Source organism: Numida meleagris, chromosome 6 (genome assembly GCF_002078875.1).
Source record: "Numida meleagris isolate 19003 breed g44 Domestic line chromosome 6, NumMel1.0, whole genome shotgun sequence".
NCBI classification, from domain to species: domain Eukaryota; kingdom Metazoa; phylum Chordata; class Aves; order Galliformes; family Numididae; genus Numida; species Numida meleagris.
In genome coordinates this window covers 24,621,015-24,639,200 of record NC_034414.1, presented here as the reverse complement: position 1 = coordinate 24,639,200, position 18,186 = coordinate 24,621,015, and the positions used below count along the sequence as shown (strand labels likewise).

The 18,186-nt window shown below is 41.6% G+C and overlaps 1 protein-coding gene across 5 annotated transcripts in view; it reads left to right on the top strand.

The window, feature by feature from the left end:
- LOC110401828 (transmembrane protein 263-like) overlaps nucleotides 1-18,186 on the top strand; it is a 218,406-nt gene that overhangs the window by 42,083 nt on the left and 158,137 nt on the right. For all 5 annotated transcript variants that reach the window (XM_021403332.1, XM_021403331.1, XM_021403334.1 and 2 more), the window contains one exon: nucleotides 1,098-1,188. In XM_021403332.1, coding sequence (XP_021259007.1) covers nucleotides 1,119-1,188 — 70 coding nt within the window. In that variant the 5' untranslated portion in view covers nucleotides 1,098-1,118. The remainder of the gene's footprint in view (nucleotides 1-1,097; nucleotides 1,189-18,186) is intronic.

Below are 18,186 nucleotides of genomic sequence, written 5' to 3'. Positions count from 1 at the left end.
CTGGTATTTAAGCTGGCATCTGTAACTGTCCAGCTGCGTACATTAACATACATTTTCAGTAGTCTAGACTACAAACCCATTTTTCTTTTTAAAGAGCCCAAAAGCTTTGTTTCTAATGGGTACTATGTTTCTGATTTCACTTTGATTGTACAAGCATTTGAAAAGAAAACTTTTTGTTTTAAAGAGCTCCGTAACTATTCCTACTGTTTACTCTGCCTCCTTTACTTAAAAGAGGAGAGGGGATGGGAGGACTGGACCTTGTTTATTTTTCTTTGATACTTTGAAATTGAAGAAGCAACAATATTTTTATAACTCCACAGTGAATTCAGCAGTGTTAATACAACTGAATGCACTCAAAGTTGACAAATCTGATAAATCAGCTCTTATCTATACACAGGCAATGTTGAAGGCTCTTTCCAAGATCCTGAAGGCTGGAAAGAGAAATTGCAGGACTTCGGAGAGCAATCTGGTAGTTTTCCAATTGAGATTTGTGTTGCACGTGCAGATACAAATGTGACTGATAGGGGAAGACTGTGGTCAATAGACCCAGTTGGGTTAGAAGGCAATAAACAAGTTTGCTTTGTCTTTCTGTGAAAAATGAGGTGCTGGGACCATTTGTATAACTCATGTTTGTCTACTGCATTCAGCAGAGCACCAGTGTTTAAGAAGCTAGTCTTGGTGAGACATAGACGGATCCTTTTAAATCAAAGACCATATTTCTTTTCTTGAAACTTCCAACTGATGGTGAATCCACTGCCACCCTTAGGAAATAAGGATTTAAAATGATGATTCCATTCTATGCGTTATAAATGAAAGGTGAAAATTTTTAAATTATCAGTTTCTGTTTTAGTCCACTCAGACCCTCATACATTTTTACTTGCTAGTTCTGCTAGCTTGAGGAGTCTTGTTTTTCTTTCTTTTTTTTTGCCCCTCCTTTAAGTAATTAGACTGCAAACAAATCTACCAGCAACATTCTTTGTGAGCTGAAGGGAGCCCCTCGTGTCCTTGGCGTCTGGCATGTTATCTAATCCTGTAATTAGTTTTGTGGTTCCTTTCTGAATGTTCTCCAACTTAACTCCTCTTGTTCTGTTCTGTAGGGACCTAGCATAGAAACACAGATGGTGGAAGATGAAACTGAGACGACAAGTGAAGAACTGCCCCCTCATCTGCGGGAAGAGCCTCCCGAAGGTACTGTAATGGCATTCAGTACAAATTCTTTGCATTAAATTGGGGGAAGTGATCAGGTCAAAGAAGTCTTTTGTCTTTCATGATTTGACTTGAGGGCCTGCCTCTGCCTCTTTTCTGCAAGGGATAAGGCTTTGCTGAGAGCTGAGCTTGGTTTGATCTGGCCACCCCCCAAGCCTACTTTTGCATTTGAAGAGGGCCGCACCCACTGCAGTGCTGATTTGTTCTGCGTTCTCTTTAACAATGTGGCTTCTGATTAAAATTGTCCTACCTGATCATCCTGTCTGTAGGCTTGGGAATAAAAAGCCTGCTGTATGGTTTGTGATATCTTGAGCAATCATTAGGGAAGACTTCCAGAGTGGTCAGCTGTGCAGCTTCCTGCTATTGATACTGGCCCCAGCAGAGACTTGTCAAAGACAATTGTTTTGATTTTTGTTTCTTTCTGCCATCTCTCTTGGAAGCCAGTTTAGCCATCTGAGGAGGAGGCTGTGAGAGGCTGTCAGTCAGTAGGAGGCTCAGAAATGCCAATTTTAATTAAAAATCTTGTTTGCAGTGACATGCTCTGAATGTATAGGGGGAATGGATTTTTTCAACTGTATAAGTGTTGCTGATACATACATATGCAACAAAATAGGTATTATTTTATTTTGAATAGAAGCTCGTAACACTGCAGCAAGTGATGTTTTGAGGTTTGTTTCCAGTTCAGTGACTTCTGAAATACAACTGCTTGTAATCATTCTGGACAGCTTTAACAACCCAGAGTGTGCTGAGGTTCTTATTAGCAGCTTACTGTTAAAATATCATGACATGTCCATGGGAACCATAAGATGTGTTTTATATTTTTCTTTAAGAGAAAAATCTGTTCTTGATATAGTGTTTATGCTGACAGCCATTGTTAAAGAGCTTATGAACCAAATAGTTTTGTGTCTGTTGCTCTATCCTTTCTTGTTAAGTATTCAGTTACAGAACTTATTAAGTTCTAACTTGTTGCTCTGCCATTTCATATACTGTCTGGTAATTATGACAGAGAGAGGTAAGTGAAAAGCAGGTCTCTGCGACTTCTATGGAGTCGGAAGGAGATGCATGTGGAAAATGGTAATAACCATATACATGTGTACAGAGAATATATTCTTGATTTTGTTCTTCCCAAGTAATGCTAAGTCAGCATATAATGACAATGCGTAGTTGAAGTTAGAATTCTGGTCAGCAGCCTGAGCTGGTGATTACATGAGCTTGGAGAAAAAATTCTGAAATATAAAACATAGGAGATCATCTTGTCTCATTGGTTCATCAGGAGTAGACTTAGATTCTTGAACTGTGCTTTTGAATTGTGTAATCAGAAGGTTTTTTTTAAATGTGACTGTTTTTGCAAAGCTAAGTTTATGTCATTGAAACGACTTGCTTGTGCCTGCAGTTTTACTTGCTTGAATACTGATTAGAAGTGTCAGTATTAATATTCCACATGTGTGACTTGTTGGGCGGCCTGGGAACAGTGTATGTCCTGGTCGTGCCTGCTTTGCTAGTGTGAGGAAGAGAACTGTAATACTGGAATTGGTTTGGTTAGGCAGTGGTGCAGTAAATGCTGTGAGTTCTCTTAAAGTCTGAGGCAAGGGAACTGTTCTGACTGACAGTGACACAGAGAGTAACAAAATGGGAGGGATACTGAGAGCACAACAGGAATAGAGATGTTTTGGGAGAAATTCATCCTGAAAGATGACCGTCAGGACCGTGCTGAAATTACAGCTAGTGTTGGTGGGACTGAATAGCAGGAATGATGCTCAGAAGCTGCTGCCTACCAGCAGGGACAAACCAGAATTACTGTGAAGGTCGTGCAGTTGCAGGAGTGATTGCAGATACCCCATGACAGAAAAAGACCTCTGAAGTTCTTTCAATACGAAATACCGTTGAATGCTATCTTTCTGTTGTTGCTGTTTGCTGCTTTCTGGTTTCTTCTGATAGTGTTTTTCCTAATGAAGTCAAATGCCTTGCAATGAGTAAGCCATGTTGCTGTGCCTGGTGTCTGTGAGTTAGGGACTCTGCCTCTTGGTATGAGCACGTCAGGGATGAAGGGCTCTCCAAAGCCTGTGTCCTCTAGTGCAGTTTGAGAAGATTGCATCAGTCACTGTTTTCCAGCTGGTGCTATGTGTTTGCGCTTCTCCTGAAAGGGGGGAGTTAAAAACACCATGCTCTAGGAATATCGCAGTAAAATAACAGGTTTTTCTTCAGGGCTTGTCACATTTGTGAGCAGGACTGCAGTATGGCCTTGTACTGATGAAGGGGCGATTTAACGAGCTCATCACGCCCGTAGCTCTTGGATAAGCCAACGTATGGCACAGTGGTACAGCACGCACTGCTTTCTGTGTGTTGGTGACAAGAGAAAGGTCTGTTGTGTAAAACAGAAATTGACCTGGAAATCCCCAGAAGGTGGAACAGTTACAGGTTCAGTGGTGACCTAAACCCATTTAGTTTATCTGCTCTGAGTTAACCTTAGTGTTGTCAGAATAAGCGAGTGAAGATTTCAGCTGCAGAAGGCTCCGTGAGGGCCGCTGGGTGCCCCCGCTGCCTTCTGTTGCGGAGCGCGGACGCGCCGTTAGCGCGGCGTTGTGCCGCAGGAGCCGGGCCGGCAGAATCCAGTCAGCGCGGCACGGCGCCGTGCGGCCGCGGGGGGGCGCTGCAGCACTGCCCGAGCGCCGGGCGTTGGGGCGGCCGCGGGGCTCCCGCGGTGAAACCACGCGCTCCGGGTGTGTCTGCCCGCGTCCGAGCGAGCGGGAGGAAGAGTTTAAACCCGTTAACTCCCTCTCGAAAGCTGCTTTAAGCGTAGCTTTCCGCATCTTCCACAAAGCCTCACAGGCTTTTGATCCCTTAATGGTATTTTTACTACTTAATTTTGTGATCCCTCTGCCCAACTTGCATTTGTCTTTTTCCTTCCGTGCGTGTACGCACCTTTCCTTTCTCCTTAGCCTTGATAACATGCCCTTTATGTGTTAGAAGGCAAGTGTTGGGAGCTGCAGCAATCCAAGCATTGAAGGGCAGCCATCTCCGGAGAGAAGTAGGTCTGTTTTAAGTAGTGTGAAGCACCTTTGTCTCTGCAAGAGGCTGCACACCGATCTGTTGCTGCGTGTTTGAACACAGAGCTGCTTTCAAGTCGACTGTCACCTCAAATGTCTGCTGTCAAAGGGCAGTCTGATCACTTTATTTTGATGCCTGGGTATAGCAGCTCTTGGCTGTATCTGTTCTTTCTTTTTCTGCTGTTTCAGGGTTCTGTTGCTGACCATTGAATACAGCATACTGTTAATTGCTATTTTCTGTCCTTTTCCTGTAAATTACTCAAGGAAGGTGATGGCAATGAAATCTTCTGATGATTAAAGCTTCTGTAATGTGATCCATTGTGAGTAGCCAGCATTTCCTCTGTTAGATGACTTGGTTCCTGATCTCTTCTGTTTGATGACTTACTGACTCTGTCTGTGCTCCTGCTTCTTCACCCCATTGCCAGCTTGAGGGAGATGATCCTTCCCTTTTATTCAGATTTGGTGAAGCCACGCCTGGAGTACTGCGCCTAGTTCTGGGCTCCCCAGTGCATGAGACACAGAGACACTGGAAAGAGTCCAGTGAAAGACCACAGGATGGAGCTAGGCTCTTTTCAGTGGTGCTTGGTGCCAGAACAAGAGGCAGTGAGCACAAACAGGAGCACACAAGGGTTTGTCTGAACACCAGGATGCGCTTATGTGCTGTGTGGGTAACAGAACACTGGCATATGCTGCCCAGAGAGGCTGTGGAGCCTCTTCCTTGAGGGTCTTCAAAAGCCTCCTGGATGTGGCCCTGGGAAAATTGCTCTTAGCGTTTCTGCTTGAGGAGGGGTTGAACCTAGTGGTCCCAGAGGCTGCTGCCAACCTAAACTGTTCTTTAATTCTGTGGTCTTCCACCTTGTGCGCACTATTTCTGTGTATTAAAAGTCTTTCTGAAGTCTCTGTGTACGTGCTCTGTCTGTTACGCTAATTCTTAAAGGAAAAGTGCCTTTACTTTGTCAAACTACAACTGTTATGCATTCCAGGAATGAACCCTTAGCACGTTCAGGGGGATATGGTTGTTCCTTTTGGCTCTGCACTGCTAATTAGCATCCGGTGTGCTAAAGCTTAGCGCAAGATTATGCGGTCTGGTTGAAAAGCTGTGTTGCTGCTTAATGGCAGGAGGCCCCTCTTGGGAGCTTACAGACCAGTTTGTTCTTCCATGGTCTTTATGCATTAAGCATTAAAATTTTATTGGCCAACATGCTATGATCGGTCTGTCAGTGAGCATGAGGAGTCTGAACTGCAGAGGGGATAGCACAGACAGTCTTCAGACCTAGCAGAGATGTTCGCTCTTTGTTGCTGACAGATCGGGCCTTGTGGAATAAAACTTTATTAAAAGCGGTGGGTCTTAGCAGCTCTGCAGTATACAACAAACCTTGGGGAATTTACTTTCTAAATAACTGCAGTGTTCCTAATTCAAATTTTTACATTTGCTTTGAGTAAAGAGCACACATGGATAGTTCCTGTAAATCAGATGATTTGCACCAATTTGAAACGCAGTATCTTGTGTGAGCCCTATAATCTCTCTCCATGGAGGCATATAGGCTTTTTTGCTGTTCTATATCTTCTGCAAGATAGAATTATATTGCGTACTTCTGTGGGAAGATTTAGGACTACTTATCCACAGTTTGGGAATCTCTGATTCAAGGAATGGGGGATTTAGTGGATCACTCGTTCAGCATTGCCTTTGAGCGTATGTAATATTTTACCCAGATGTATTAATTGTGCAGATCTAACTCAAAAACAGAGTTGCATTTTAATTCAGGTACCACTGTGCATTTGAAATTTCTGCAACTAATCTGAGTTCTGTCTTCCAGCTGGACTGGTGTTGGCCAGAAGATGCCAGTTGAAGCATGTCATCTGAGATGTGACATTCAGTTTGTATCCATGCTGTTGAATGAATATATTCCTATAAGCAGTTTGGTTTTCTCATGAATGTGGCATTTTCCCCAGTAGTTAAAGTTATGTTGACAGAGAAATGTCTTCATCAGAGATGAAGTTTTGTCGTCAGGCTGACTCTTTGCAAGAAAGTGCCACACCAAGATGCAAATGCTGCAAACCTGAGCTGTATCACATTTTCTATCCTGTTGTTGCAAGTAGTGTTTTGTATGTTAAGTCTCCAAACTGACTATAGCTAAATGAGTGCAAAGAAATCGTGCTGGAAAATGGTGCAGTTATAGCCACTAAGTTTCCAGTCAGCGTTAAGCTCTGTGCTGAAAAATGTTACTTTTTCTGGTATGAAGGAATTTCATTAAAGTTGCCTGTGGCACTTAGTGCAATCCCCTGCATACATACATATGTATGTGCTTACACAGTCTACCAGGCTAATATCGTCAAGAAATTCTCTGTAGGTATGCTATTTGCTAAGCCCTCCTCTGCTTTCCCCAGTCAAATAGCTCTTTTCGATGTGCTGCCTACTGAGGTCCAGCAGTGAAATCCTTCCACAGAGGAGCTTTTTAAGCGACCTGCTTTTCTTGTCTGATGGCCAGTTGGCAACGCTCTCAGCCTGGATTCGCCTCTACTCCTGTGGTCATACAGCTAAAGCAAATGGCTGGGAACTGGGACAACGGTAATCTATTCCTAGCTCTGCTGTTGACGTGTTCTACGGTAGTAGCAAAATGGTTCAAGTCTTCCTTGAACCGCATTATTCTTTGTGTACGGAACAGAATTGACTGTTCTTACTTATAAATAGAGATGGCTAAAAAAGCAAATTGTAACTTTTTAAGCTTTTGGAGGTAGAAGACGCTTGAAAGCTAATACAGAAAAATACGGTCACAATGTATAAATGATATAAAACTTGACTTGATATATAACTTGTCAGGGTTTTTTTGAGTCTACAAAAAGGTGGATTGAACATGTCAGGTGACTTCATATAGAAAGACAGGTTTCTTAAAGAGCAGAGAAAGAAATTAGCAGTGAGCCTGTCTGTTCTTTGTAGCTGGGACTTTATGTACCTGGCATGTCTTCTCATCTGTAAAAACATTTCCTGAGCTGCTTCTGTGAATGGCCTGAGGCTGGAGAGCAACGTTTCAGTATCATCTGTCTCTTCTTAAGGCACAGATTCAATGCAGCCATACTCTCTGCTGGCCAAAGAAGTTCTTGTTTCTGCAAGAAGAGATGACCTGGAGTGTCAGCTCAGTCTTGCACTCAAAGTCTACCTTAGTATTTCTGATGGAATTGTAAAGCACTTTGACATCTATCCAAATTCTAATGCTGTGTTTCTGTTTAATTTATTACTGTCATCATTTTAGTGAAAGCTGAGATTCTTCCTTGTTTAAATTCTCCAGTGGTTATATAGGCTTCCTCATGCTTTATTTAATTTTGCTCTCTGGGGGAAATCAGTCTGAAATTGGAAGGAAATACTGAACCAGCGTGTACCCCATTTTCCCCTTCTTTCACCCGCAGCCTTGCTGTATTATTGCTGGCGTGTACCTGCTGCTGACAATGTGCATCTTCCGTTCAGCAGCTATATTACGTGGTCTCCTAGAAACAGCATGAAAGCTATTTAAATTGTTTTTATTCCACTTCTCCCTCTGCCCTATTCTTTCCTCTTCACTATCTTTATATGATATAATGAGATGTTGCTTTGACAGCTCAGCATCCCTTTTCTCTAGCCTCCTCCATGCCCTGCAAATCATTCTGTCACTAAGTGTTGTATGTGTGCACAGCATATGCTGTTAATGGCAGCATAAATAGCCTCCAAGTGCCTGGCAGATTCCAGAAGAAAGGTTCTTGTAACTTAAGTGTGGGAAAACCTCTTATCAGTGGATCTTGTTAATACAATAATGTTGGGAAGTGAGTCAATAACCATCTGTTTTTCCCTGAGGGTGTTTGCACATAGGATAGGGGCAACGATAGTTTTACCACTTGCCTTGGCACAGTAACTGTAAGTAATGTGCGTCACGCAAATGTAAAGACATCTTTAGGTGAAGGGCCAGTGGGAAGCCTCTGCCAGAAGATAAATCTGTATCAATTACTAGAGAATGTATTTTATCCTAGTAATAGGGTTTTGAACTGCAAGAGTGTCAGAATTTTGTTTTGTGAAAGTGGCATACCTTCCTGCCCAGCTGAAGTGGCAGGTGTTTGTCACCATTTTTGTAATAATTAGAGGCCTTGAAAATCACAAATGCAGGAGAGTATATATTTCTACAACATATCACTCATTTTGGCGTAGATCTCAGCCAGTTGTTTTTAAATAAATATTCTGGGCCTGTAGCTATCGGTCAAGTTCTAAAGCTGAAAAAAGTGGTTTATATTTGTTTCTAATGGGCTAAAAAAATAAGAGGCAGGTGAATCTCACTTACTTACAGCTGCAGTCTGAGGTACTAAATAAGAACGTGCAATGCAGTAAATCCAGGTCAGAAACAAAATTGAGTCGGTATATCAGTGTGTTAACAATGATGGTATCTCGAACTGCTAAACTATCAGTGTTATAGCAGGCGATTAAATCATAAGGCTGGTACATGAGGCTGTTAATTCTGCCTCAAAATGGAGTGAAATGCCCATTTAACATTTCATAAGCATCTGTACTCTCAGCCTGGCTGCCTGTCTTGATTTCAGCTGTTTGCAAACGAGTCTAACCACTGTTTTACCTGCCAGCATGACTGCACAGTTAGCCTGGACTCTCCAGGACTGGCTGCTCTGGATCACAAAGCCACCCTTCTTCTGAAGGGGAGGACTTCTTTTTAAAGCTGTTAATGAACTTAAGGATGAGCTGTAAAACTGAGGGCTGTATGTCCTTGCCCCCCTTGGGTGGTATTCTTTCAATAAATAACATTCTTCTTCCACTACTTAAGTATTAGGTAGAGCTCTAGAGTAATTTTTATTGGGAGCAGTCTTACACTAGTGTGTGTCTTAATTTTCTGATCACAGTGAAGACAAAAGCACTTACTTTATTAATGTGGAGGATTCTCAAGCTGTTGTACTACTTTCCCATCTCATGGGAGACCTGTCCTCTTTCCATCTAGCTAACACATTGCCTAGTTGGGAAGATTTTAGCTAAGATTGGATTATGTTGTCTATTTTATTATGCCCTCTCTGTACCACTAACACGCTGATGGTTTTCAGATTTAGCTCCAAGTATGCAACATTCAGCAGGATATACCTGCTGCAAAACTTTTAAGTGTCTTTGTATTTTTTGGCTTATATATTAAAAAAATCTTTTTTTCCCCCAGAACATATCCAGAATAAAATAATGTGCATTTTTTCCTCATAAAATATTAAATCAGACTTGCAGGTAATGGCAAAAACTTGGCCATGATGGTTCCATGACTTGTGAGAGGGTCTTAGGATCTCAGATTTTTAAAAGAATGTCTTGGAAGCATCTTGAAGTAGAGACAATAGATTAATAGACTGGTACTATAAAAATATTTATTTTCTAGCACAGAGACCTCATCTTTGGAACAAGTCTTTAGAGGCTTTCAAGGGGTAGGCAGGAGATATGAAGAGTCCAAAATGTGTAGCTGTACGTGCTGTTTACCAAAATACCTATTCATCCCTGTCTAAGACTCTAGCTGATATTATGGTTCTGTTGCTTTCACCCTTCTGGAACTTATATTTTGTTGTAAAGGTGATAGCCCTGTGCAGAAGTTTGAAGCCCAGGACTGTTTTTTGTACCCTATATAAACTGCTGATGTTTCTTTCCTTCCCCTCCAGCTTCTCCAGAGATATGAGGAGGGGAAGGTAGGTATTCAGAACTTCAATGATTTTTTTATTAGATTTTTTCCCTTTAAAAATTTCTCTATTTCTTAAATACAAAATTGGAATAATTTTAGCTAGTTATATGAAGTGATCATCTTTTGGTAAGTCAAAAATTTGTATGTGCTCAGAACTGGAAAGTGTGATTGTATGTAGTGCCCAGCACTTCTTATATGTCTTTCCAAAACCTAATGAACAACCCCCCAAGATTTAATACAGTGTTACTACAACATTGTAAACTTAAGCCTCTGGGAAATGCAAATAGTGTCTGTAAGTTTAGTTGAGTGTGGACTGTGTATAAACGTGTATAACTTGAGAATAATAATGTTACTGTGATTGCAGTGTTATTTTCCTAGCATTTGGGGGCTGTTCTTCTTGCTTAAAATGTTTAATTTAATCAGTGAAATGAGTAAGTGCTTCCAGGGTATGGATCTTGTATCTTTATGCTGAAAAAGGAGAAGACGTGTTTACCAAGGCTAGATATTGGCTAAAAATCTTGCTTACGTTATGTAAATAAATGTTTCCTGTGAAATCTAGCAGACGTTTAAAGGTTGTGGTTACCCAAACCAATCAAAACACAGTTTGGTCCTTGGGTTAAGCAGTGTGCCCACAGGAGGTGTGCAGGAGATGTTCCTGTGAGCCCTGGTGATACCCTGCCAGTGCTGCCCCGCTGCAGCCACATGTGATGACTGCCAGCTCCAAAGCAGCTGTGCACCCAAAGAGAGGCCTTGCCTCTTTCTGTAGGAAGTGTGGGCATAACCAACCACATTGAGTGAACTTCTCCATCGTTCCCATCTAATGCAGGTGGGAGGATGTGCTGTCTAGCTGAGCAGAGCCTGTAGCGTATGTGTGGGCTTGTATGGAGCCAAAGGGTTTGGGGCTGGTAAGTGCTGTGAGGATCTCCTGGCATTCTCAGGCTTTAGGGAGAAAGAGGAAAGCACAGGTATTGTTAAAAATGTCTTGTGAGAGTGTACAGGAGGGCACCTTTTGACCACGTTTCTGGCAACTTTGGTGTAGCACAGTGATTAAGGCTGTGGGGAAAGTGCAGGGATCTTGGCGTTCAGACATCATTCCTCTCGGCTCAGATCCAAGTATCATTAATATGGCATGAGATGTTTTGTTGGTGTTTGAACTGGGAGGATTGCTCTCATTTTGTGTCACACGATGCAAGTTAACCACTCAACTTGCTGACATGCACTTTTAAAAAGAAGCACTTAAAGCTGAGTTGCGAAGGGAGGGGGCTGGGGAGCCTGCCTCTGTGGTGCTGGCTGCTGGGCCTCACCAAGTTCTCTGCCAGCCTGGCACCTGCGGCTTCCAAGTCAGCGCTGTGTTCACAACTCTGCGTTTTGAAACTCCTGCTTCCGCTGTCCTGTGCAGTAAAGTATTCCTGACAAAACTTGTGAGCAGTAAATGGCAAATTTACTCTGCTCAAGGAGAGATTTCTGCGGGACCGGTGTCGGTGTCTCTGCTTTTCCTTCTGGCAGTCCCTGGCCAACGTTGTGGTGCTGGGACCCGGAATGGGAGTGCTCCAGCGCTGGGATTTTCCACTCGGGGGCTCCGTGGAAGCTCCGGCTGCTGTTGTTGCTGCAGGCAGCCCAGTAGAGGGCTGCCGAGCGCCGGGCCGGGCATCCCTCAGGGAGCACAGGTCCACCTGCTGCTGCTGCTGACAGGTAGGGTTTGAGTTGTGGGGTGGCTCTTCTATGTGGCGTTCGCTGCTTCTGTGAGTTTGGAGTTCAAGAAGAAAACCTGAAGCATTAGTAATGCTGTTTTTCCCTCTAGCTCTCATCTCGTTCTCCTTTTTATTTGAAGTTTTTTTGATGTTTCCTCTCATGACGGTGTCCTGGTGTGGAAACCATTCCAAATTTCCCCATCAGCAGTAGGATATCTTTAAAGGATGTGCTATCCAGACAGGGGATTAGGTTTACAGGTGCTAAATATTGAAAGGAGTGAAAATTGTAGCTGTTGAGATCTTCGCTTTGCTTTCAGACCAGCCTCGCAGTGTAACAAGAGACCTCCTGCTGATTCAGTGGGCACTTTGAATTCCACTTAAAGTGAGATGTGCCCTCTGACCTGTTTCCAGACAGCTGTGTAAAGCTTGTGAAAACACACAAATTGCCTTGTCTGCCATTGCAGCTCCACATCTCCTGGTGCAGCTGGAGGTGGGCGGCCCTGGGGACCCTGGCTATGCCGGTGGTTCCAGCGCAGCTCCTGCTGCTGCGTGGCTCTTCAGTTCTGTCACCTGTGCACCTGAATGCTTTTTTTCCTTGCTTTGCCCACTGATTTATTCCTGAAGCACTCTAGTTCTGTGACTGATGACTGGCTGTGAGACTCTGTTAAGATTTTTGGGGAGGGGGAAGCCAGCCTTACATAAGATGCTCTTTCTTTTCTGTTGAAGCAGGTGCGAGAGGGAAACAAGTCTTTAAATGAGCCTGCTAATTCCCAGGTAGAGATTTTAACCTTTTGTTTGGAATGTTTTTTTTTTTGCCATAAGTGAATTGTATCCTTGTAGATCATGGAGTGTGACTAGGGGGGAAAACAACAGCAGTGAGTGAGCTGCTGGTAGATGAGGGGCATGTTTTCATGCTGCTGTAGAGTTTCCAGATAGAGTCTCTGTCACACCAGCAGCTCTTTTAAATAACCTGTTGAATTAATTTCCGACTGAAAAAGTGTTTTCAGAGTAAAAGAACAGTTTTTTCACCTGACTTGTCTTCTTCCTGTAGCATGGAAAAAAACAGGACATCAGAGATAAGAAAGTTTCTGAGAGGACGGTTTAGTATGGGGAAAAATAGATGGCTTCTTAGAATGATCTAATAGGAGTCCATTAGTAGTCGTTGGTTTGAGATCATGAAAAAGCTTTTAGTTCAGACAAGCCAAACGTCCTTGCCCTCAGTTTGTTCTGAACAAGCTCTTGTTCTGAATGGTGACCTGTGCTGAATTACATCTCTTCACTACACTGGGAACCAGATCTGTGAGTAATGAGTTGACAAGAAAATGATCTTCAACCCAACTATCCAGTACCTAGGATATATTTGGGCAGTTAGACCTGATGAATAGGGGAAGGATGCTCTTCAGATTGCACAACAATTTTTATCTGCAGCTTTAGCTTCTGTTTCTAAAAATTATGGTCAGATTTCTCTTTTCGGGGTTCCAGCCCTTCAGGTATAGGAATCAATTTCCCATTGGACAACTAGGATACTGACTCTTTTTAAAAGGGTTGGAGGGGAAATCTCACTCCATTTTTTTCAATTTTTCTGTTTTTGTTTATTTTCATTTCCATCTGCAAACTTGGAATAGATACTATTTGAGTGTAAAGCTATCTTTATTGTAATGTGGCAAGATACCCCTCTTAGAGAAGACATTGTTAAAAAGTAAAGCAGTAAATACCTACAAAAGTGAGTAAGGAAAATGCAGGAAGGGAAGAAAGAGAAGTATGTAAACTGACTCTGGTCAAGACTTTGACAAGAATGTAATAACCTTAAATGAGGTTTGTTCCCAGCAGATGTTGAAGACATCCTGACCTTATTTAACTCTGATTTATTCATCATGGGAACAGATTTTGTATCGCTTGTATTCTGTGACTGATGGGCAGGAGTAATTTCTCTCTCAATACAGATGAGTACTCTGTGGTAGACTCCATTTGCCACATTGACAGGAGCAGAGTGCCATCAGCCACAGAGATAGCTGAAGAAATATTTTCCTTCTCAGTCTTGCGCTCTTAATGTGTGCATGATGCAAGTGTAGCAGTAGGACAGGGGAAGGTTACTGAGCTGTATGAAACCTGAGTTGTGAATTCCCTTTACTATCTGAAATCTCAAATCACAAGGAAAAGGCGTAGCTGTGCCTTAATTGTTTTTTCTCTTTGAATTTTTTCAATCAGTGAAGAATTATCCCTCGTTCCTCCCAATCCCACTCTCGTGTACAGTTTTTGTACGTAACACAATTTTACGTGTCTTCTGCTTGCAGATATGCTCCTTCTATCTGTAGCATTTCTGACCATTATCATCCTTGTATGCTGAACTTTTTTTTCGTATAACTATCTTATCACATGCATGTCCTTAAAAGCAGTGATAGCCAGCCCTTTAGAAGGAGCAGTTGTATACAGCTTTTCACTTTTTTCCGAAAAATATTGCAGACCGATCAGTTTTCACAAATACCTGTTCATGACTGACACCGGGGCCAGAGTTGGGGAGATGCAGGAAGTGGAGAGCAAGGCAACTGAACTGATGCTGAAGAAGATAGTGTTAGTGTTGTTAATGCTATGTCTTGATTTATTTCATGATCTGTAAACAGAATGAAATCAGATGTCAGTGAATATCAGAGATTAAAAAGAAATCTAGAATTTTGATGGTGGGTAAGAAGAGGGAATCTGCTGTGAAAAGTTGTAATGAGAGGGTTTATGAATTAGTTCTTTCAAGCACAAGTGAAATATTGCCTCTCATCAGTGAACAGTCACTATATTAACAGATTATTTCAGGATTGTCCGTTATTTGTTGTATTGATGGAGTCTGTAGGCAAGTTTCATGTCATGAAGATATCTTTATTAGCTCTGTGAAAGTACTTCCATTTTGCAGTTCTTTGCTATTGACAACAAGCACATTCTGAAAATATCTGATGTAATTTGATTCTGTTGATGGTAGGGCCTCATAAATGAAGGAGAAGAGAATGATGAGAAATACACCTCTGAAGATCCTGGCCTCAGTAGGGTAATATGGTTTTCAGTACTACCGTGAGCTCACGTGCTGAACTGCAGTTCCTGTGCATGCACACTTTGAAAACTTTCTTTCATTAAAAACAGCGCTTTATTCATTTCAGTTTCTTACATCATACATTCATGATGTTTTGCTTTTTTCCAAGATAGCAAATAATGATTTCATAGCATAACTCTTGTGGGGTGCAGTTTAACATTTGCAAAGTGCTGTACGGGACTTTGGGTGGAAGAATACAGCAGAACGCAGTCTCATACTGCATTTCTTTGGCTGTGCAATCTCACCTATCTCATCAGGCGGTGGCCTAGTTTGTTGCAGAGGAGACTGCAGTGATCAACTTAATGAGAGACAGTGTAGGCAAACTGCTTCAAGCTGTCCATGGACTTGACCAAAAATTGTGTTGCCTTTCTCATGTCCAGTTTTTTTCCTCTGTGATGACATATTTTAAATGTAACTGGCAATCTCTTTGAAAAATACTCATCTTATTGCTGTGTTTATCTCACCAAATCAAAACTGATTTTTATGTTAACTTCACTGGAATTCCTAAATGCTTCTTCTGAGACTGACTTCTGCCTGTCCACATCTCCTATGGTATTACTAAAACCAGAAAATTTTGTCATGCTGTGAACTTGATTGACCTTCATCTCCAAATAATGGAGGTCCTGTAACCTGTGGGGTTTTTTTGCATTCATATTTAAAAGGGCTTCCTTTTATTTGTATAAATATACCATTACAGAATATGAAAATTCCAATGCTGAATTTTGCACTTGCCTGTTCCGTGATAAACAGTGTCTTGATATTTGACAGCTGCATGATAAAAGCTGTGGTATTTGCAGGAGAAGAATGAGGATGCTTGGCAGGGTGGGATGATTTAATTTCATCTCACCGCTTGCTGCTACTGGCATTCTGATGTTTTTTTTTCCCCTTTATTTTTAGTGATTCTTTCCTTCTTTCACTTTCAAAAGTTAATCTACCACTGCCTCTTTGCTTTTGAGATTGTTTGCTGCTGACCTTTAACAAGCACTGTAAATGTTAAACTAGGTCGTCGGGTTTGTATAGTTTTTAACAAATAAGGAAGCTATAGAGCTGGTAAATGTTCTGACACCAGTAAAGCTTTTTTAATTCTGGGAAGCTCCTAAAGAATGGTTCTAACAGGACAAAAGGGATAGCCATTACAGAAACTTCCTTAGCTGAGGGCAGTTGCCTTTTTAATAGAGATTCCCTGTAATACCAGCTCTACTTCTCATTTCCCTCTTTTCCCATGAAGCTGATGGTTGCTATGCTTCATGCACTACAAGAACAAGTGTGACACTGTGAATCATTTCCACCAGCTTTGGTTTTTAGACCAGAACTGATGATCTGGTTTGCATTATTTTCTTTTTTTTCCCCTTCTATCTGTATGAAAGTCATGATACAGCTGAAATGTAGTGCAAAATGCTAAAGTGGATCTCTTTTTAAAGCTTAATATGTTGGGGTATTTAATTTCAAGCCTGACATTAAATTTAATAAGTTCAATAATTCTCTAAAAAACTGTCTTTAATTAAACGGTTTCACGCTGCTATTCAAACATGACTTTCCATTCTCTCTCTGAAATGTATCTGTGCTGTTGCTTAGCTTGTGCATTACAACTGTAATGGCCTGTGTGACAGCGTCCAACACGCTGTGATGTTCCCGGTGCTTAAGATTCACTTCAGTTTCGAGAGTGAAAATCTATTTGTAAATAACTGAGTGATTCTGATATTAACAAGACCTCAAGTGCTATAGTATTTCCGGTGGATGGTGGGTAATAAGTGTATTGTTAATGGAATGCTGACACCTCTACCATGCTTTTCCTTCTCAGAGGGTTTAAATGATCTTTTGCAATCACTTTTAGAATTTTAATCCATACTAAGATGCAGTGTTTTTTCTGGAGTTATCATAAAGAGGCAAACCATACAATGTTGTTTTAGCATTGTTATATCAGATATCACAGCATTTAGAGTTTATGCTGGCTCTTTCATGCCTGTAAGAGTGAGTTGCTGGTTTTTACCCAGCCCCCTACATAGCACTGCCTTCATGTTCATGGGGGATACAGTTCCCGAAGGCAGATGGGAAGATGGATTTTTTCTTTGAAGTGAATGCAATTAATCTGCGTTGTGGGTTTTTTTGTAGCCAAAATGTTTTGGGGATAATTTCTGTCAAGGTGGCTACAAATCTAACCTTGTAAGAGCTGCTGGTCTGTGTCTTATTGGCTTCTAACCTACCTGCCTTTTTTAAGGAAATGTAAAATATGTAGGTCACTCCAATAATAATGCCTCCAATTTATTTCCATGGAAACTACAACAGGCACAAAGAGCACAATAATGCTATTTGATAGAACAAATTCTCAGCTACAAACACTATTCTTCAACAGTCACCCCCAGTAGTTGTGTATTTTCACTAGTAATGAACAAGCACCTGCATACCACACTTCTTTAAAAAAAAAAAAAAAAAAAGAAAGAAAGAAAATCTGCACCACAGGAGGTGGCCCACTGTTTCACAGCTGCTGTGACATTATCACTGCTAGGAAAATGTTTTCCTCGCAGTCCATCTTTCATCAGCCTGAACAGATGGAAGTCAGAAGGCCTTCAGCTTAGCCAGCATTGCGGTGTAGTGTTCAAAGTTATGGTTTGTCTGGGTTCCACGAAATCCAGAAGGATCACCCCTTTTTTCCCTTTCATATCCCAAAAGACAGTGCACATCACATTCCCTGCTGAGAGCTGCATCTTGAAATTTCTTCTTTGGGAATTCACGTGTTGCTGAGGACTGCCATTTTGTTTCAGGCTCATAGTCTTGACACCATGTCTTCTTTGCCAGTAATTATGTGATCCAGGAAACTGTCACCTTCAATCTCGTATTGGCTCAGTAAAACTTGTCAAGCTTGCTAACATCCACTGTTTGGTCTCCATAAACATTCAGCGAGTACTGAAGAATGTCAATAGGTGCAATTTTTTCCACATGGAGGAATTCAGTGACTCACCTTTGCTTCCATGTCAGACACCACATCAAACTGCCCCTCTTGCTGCTATCTGTTGCATGGTAACAAAATATAATGGAATATTGATGGGAAGATTCAACCCGTACTGCCACCAACTGCCTCTGACATCATGGTCTGACATAACAAGATAGGAGGCATTACTTTTGGAACAGCCCTTGTACATCTTTCTGTGTTGCACCTGTATGTGTTGTAGGATTGCTGGAGAGCAAACTCAGTGAGGTGAAGAATTCCTTATTGTAGCTGAGCAGTAAAAAATTTTAACAGTTGTTATGTGTTGGGTCATAGCTGTAGTTTTTGGTGTGTGTTTGTGTCACTGTCCAGGCAAAGTTGTGCCATTAATTTGTCCAGTACCAAGCAACCTCTGTGTCTGATTGACCAACTCCTTATGTTGATGGCCTGATATTCTCAAACTGGCATGTGCTAAGAAAAGAATCATCTAGCTTATTTTTTATTTGCCTAAGAAATTATTTGTGATTTTTATTGTCTCATTAGTCCCTAAATATATTTAAAGTAG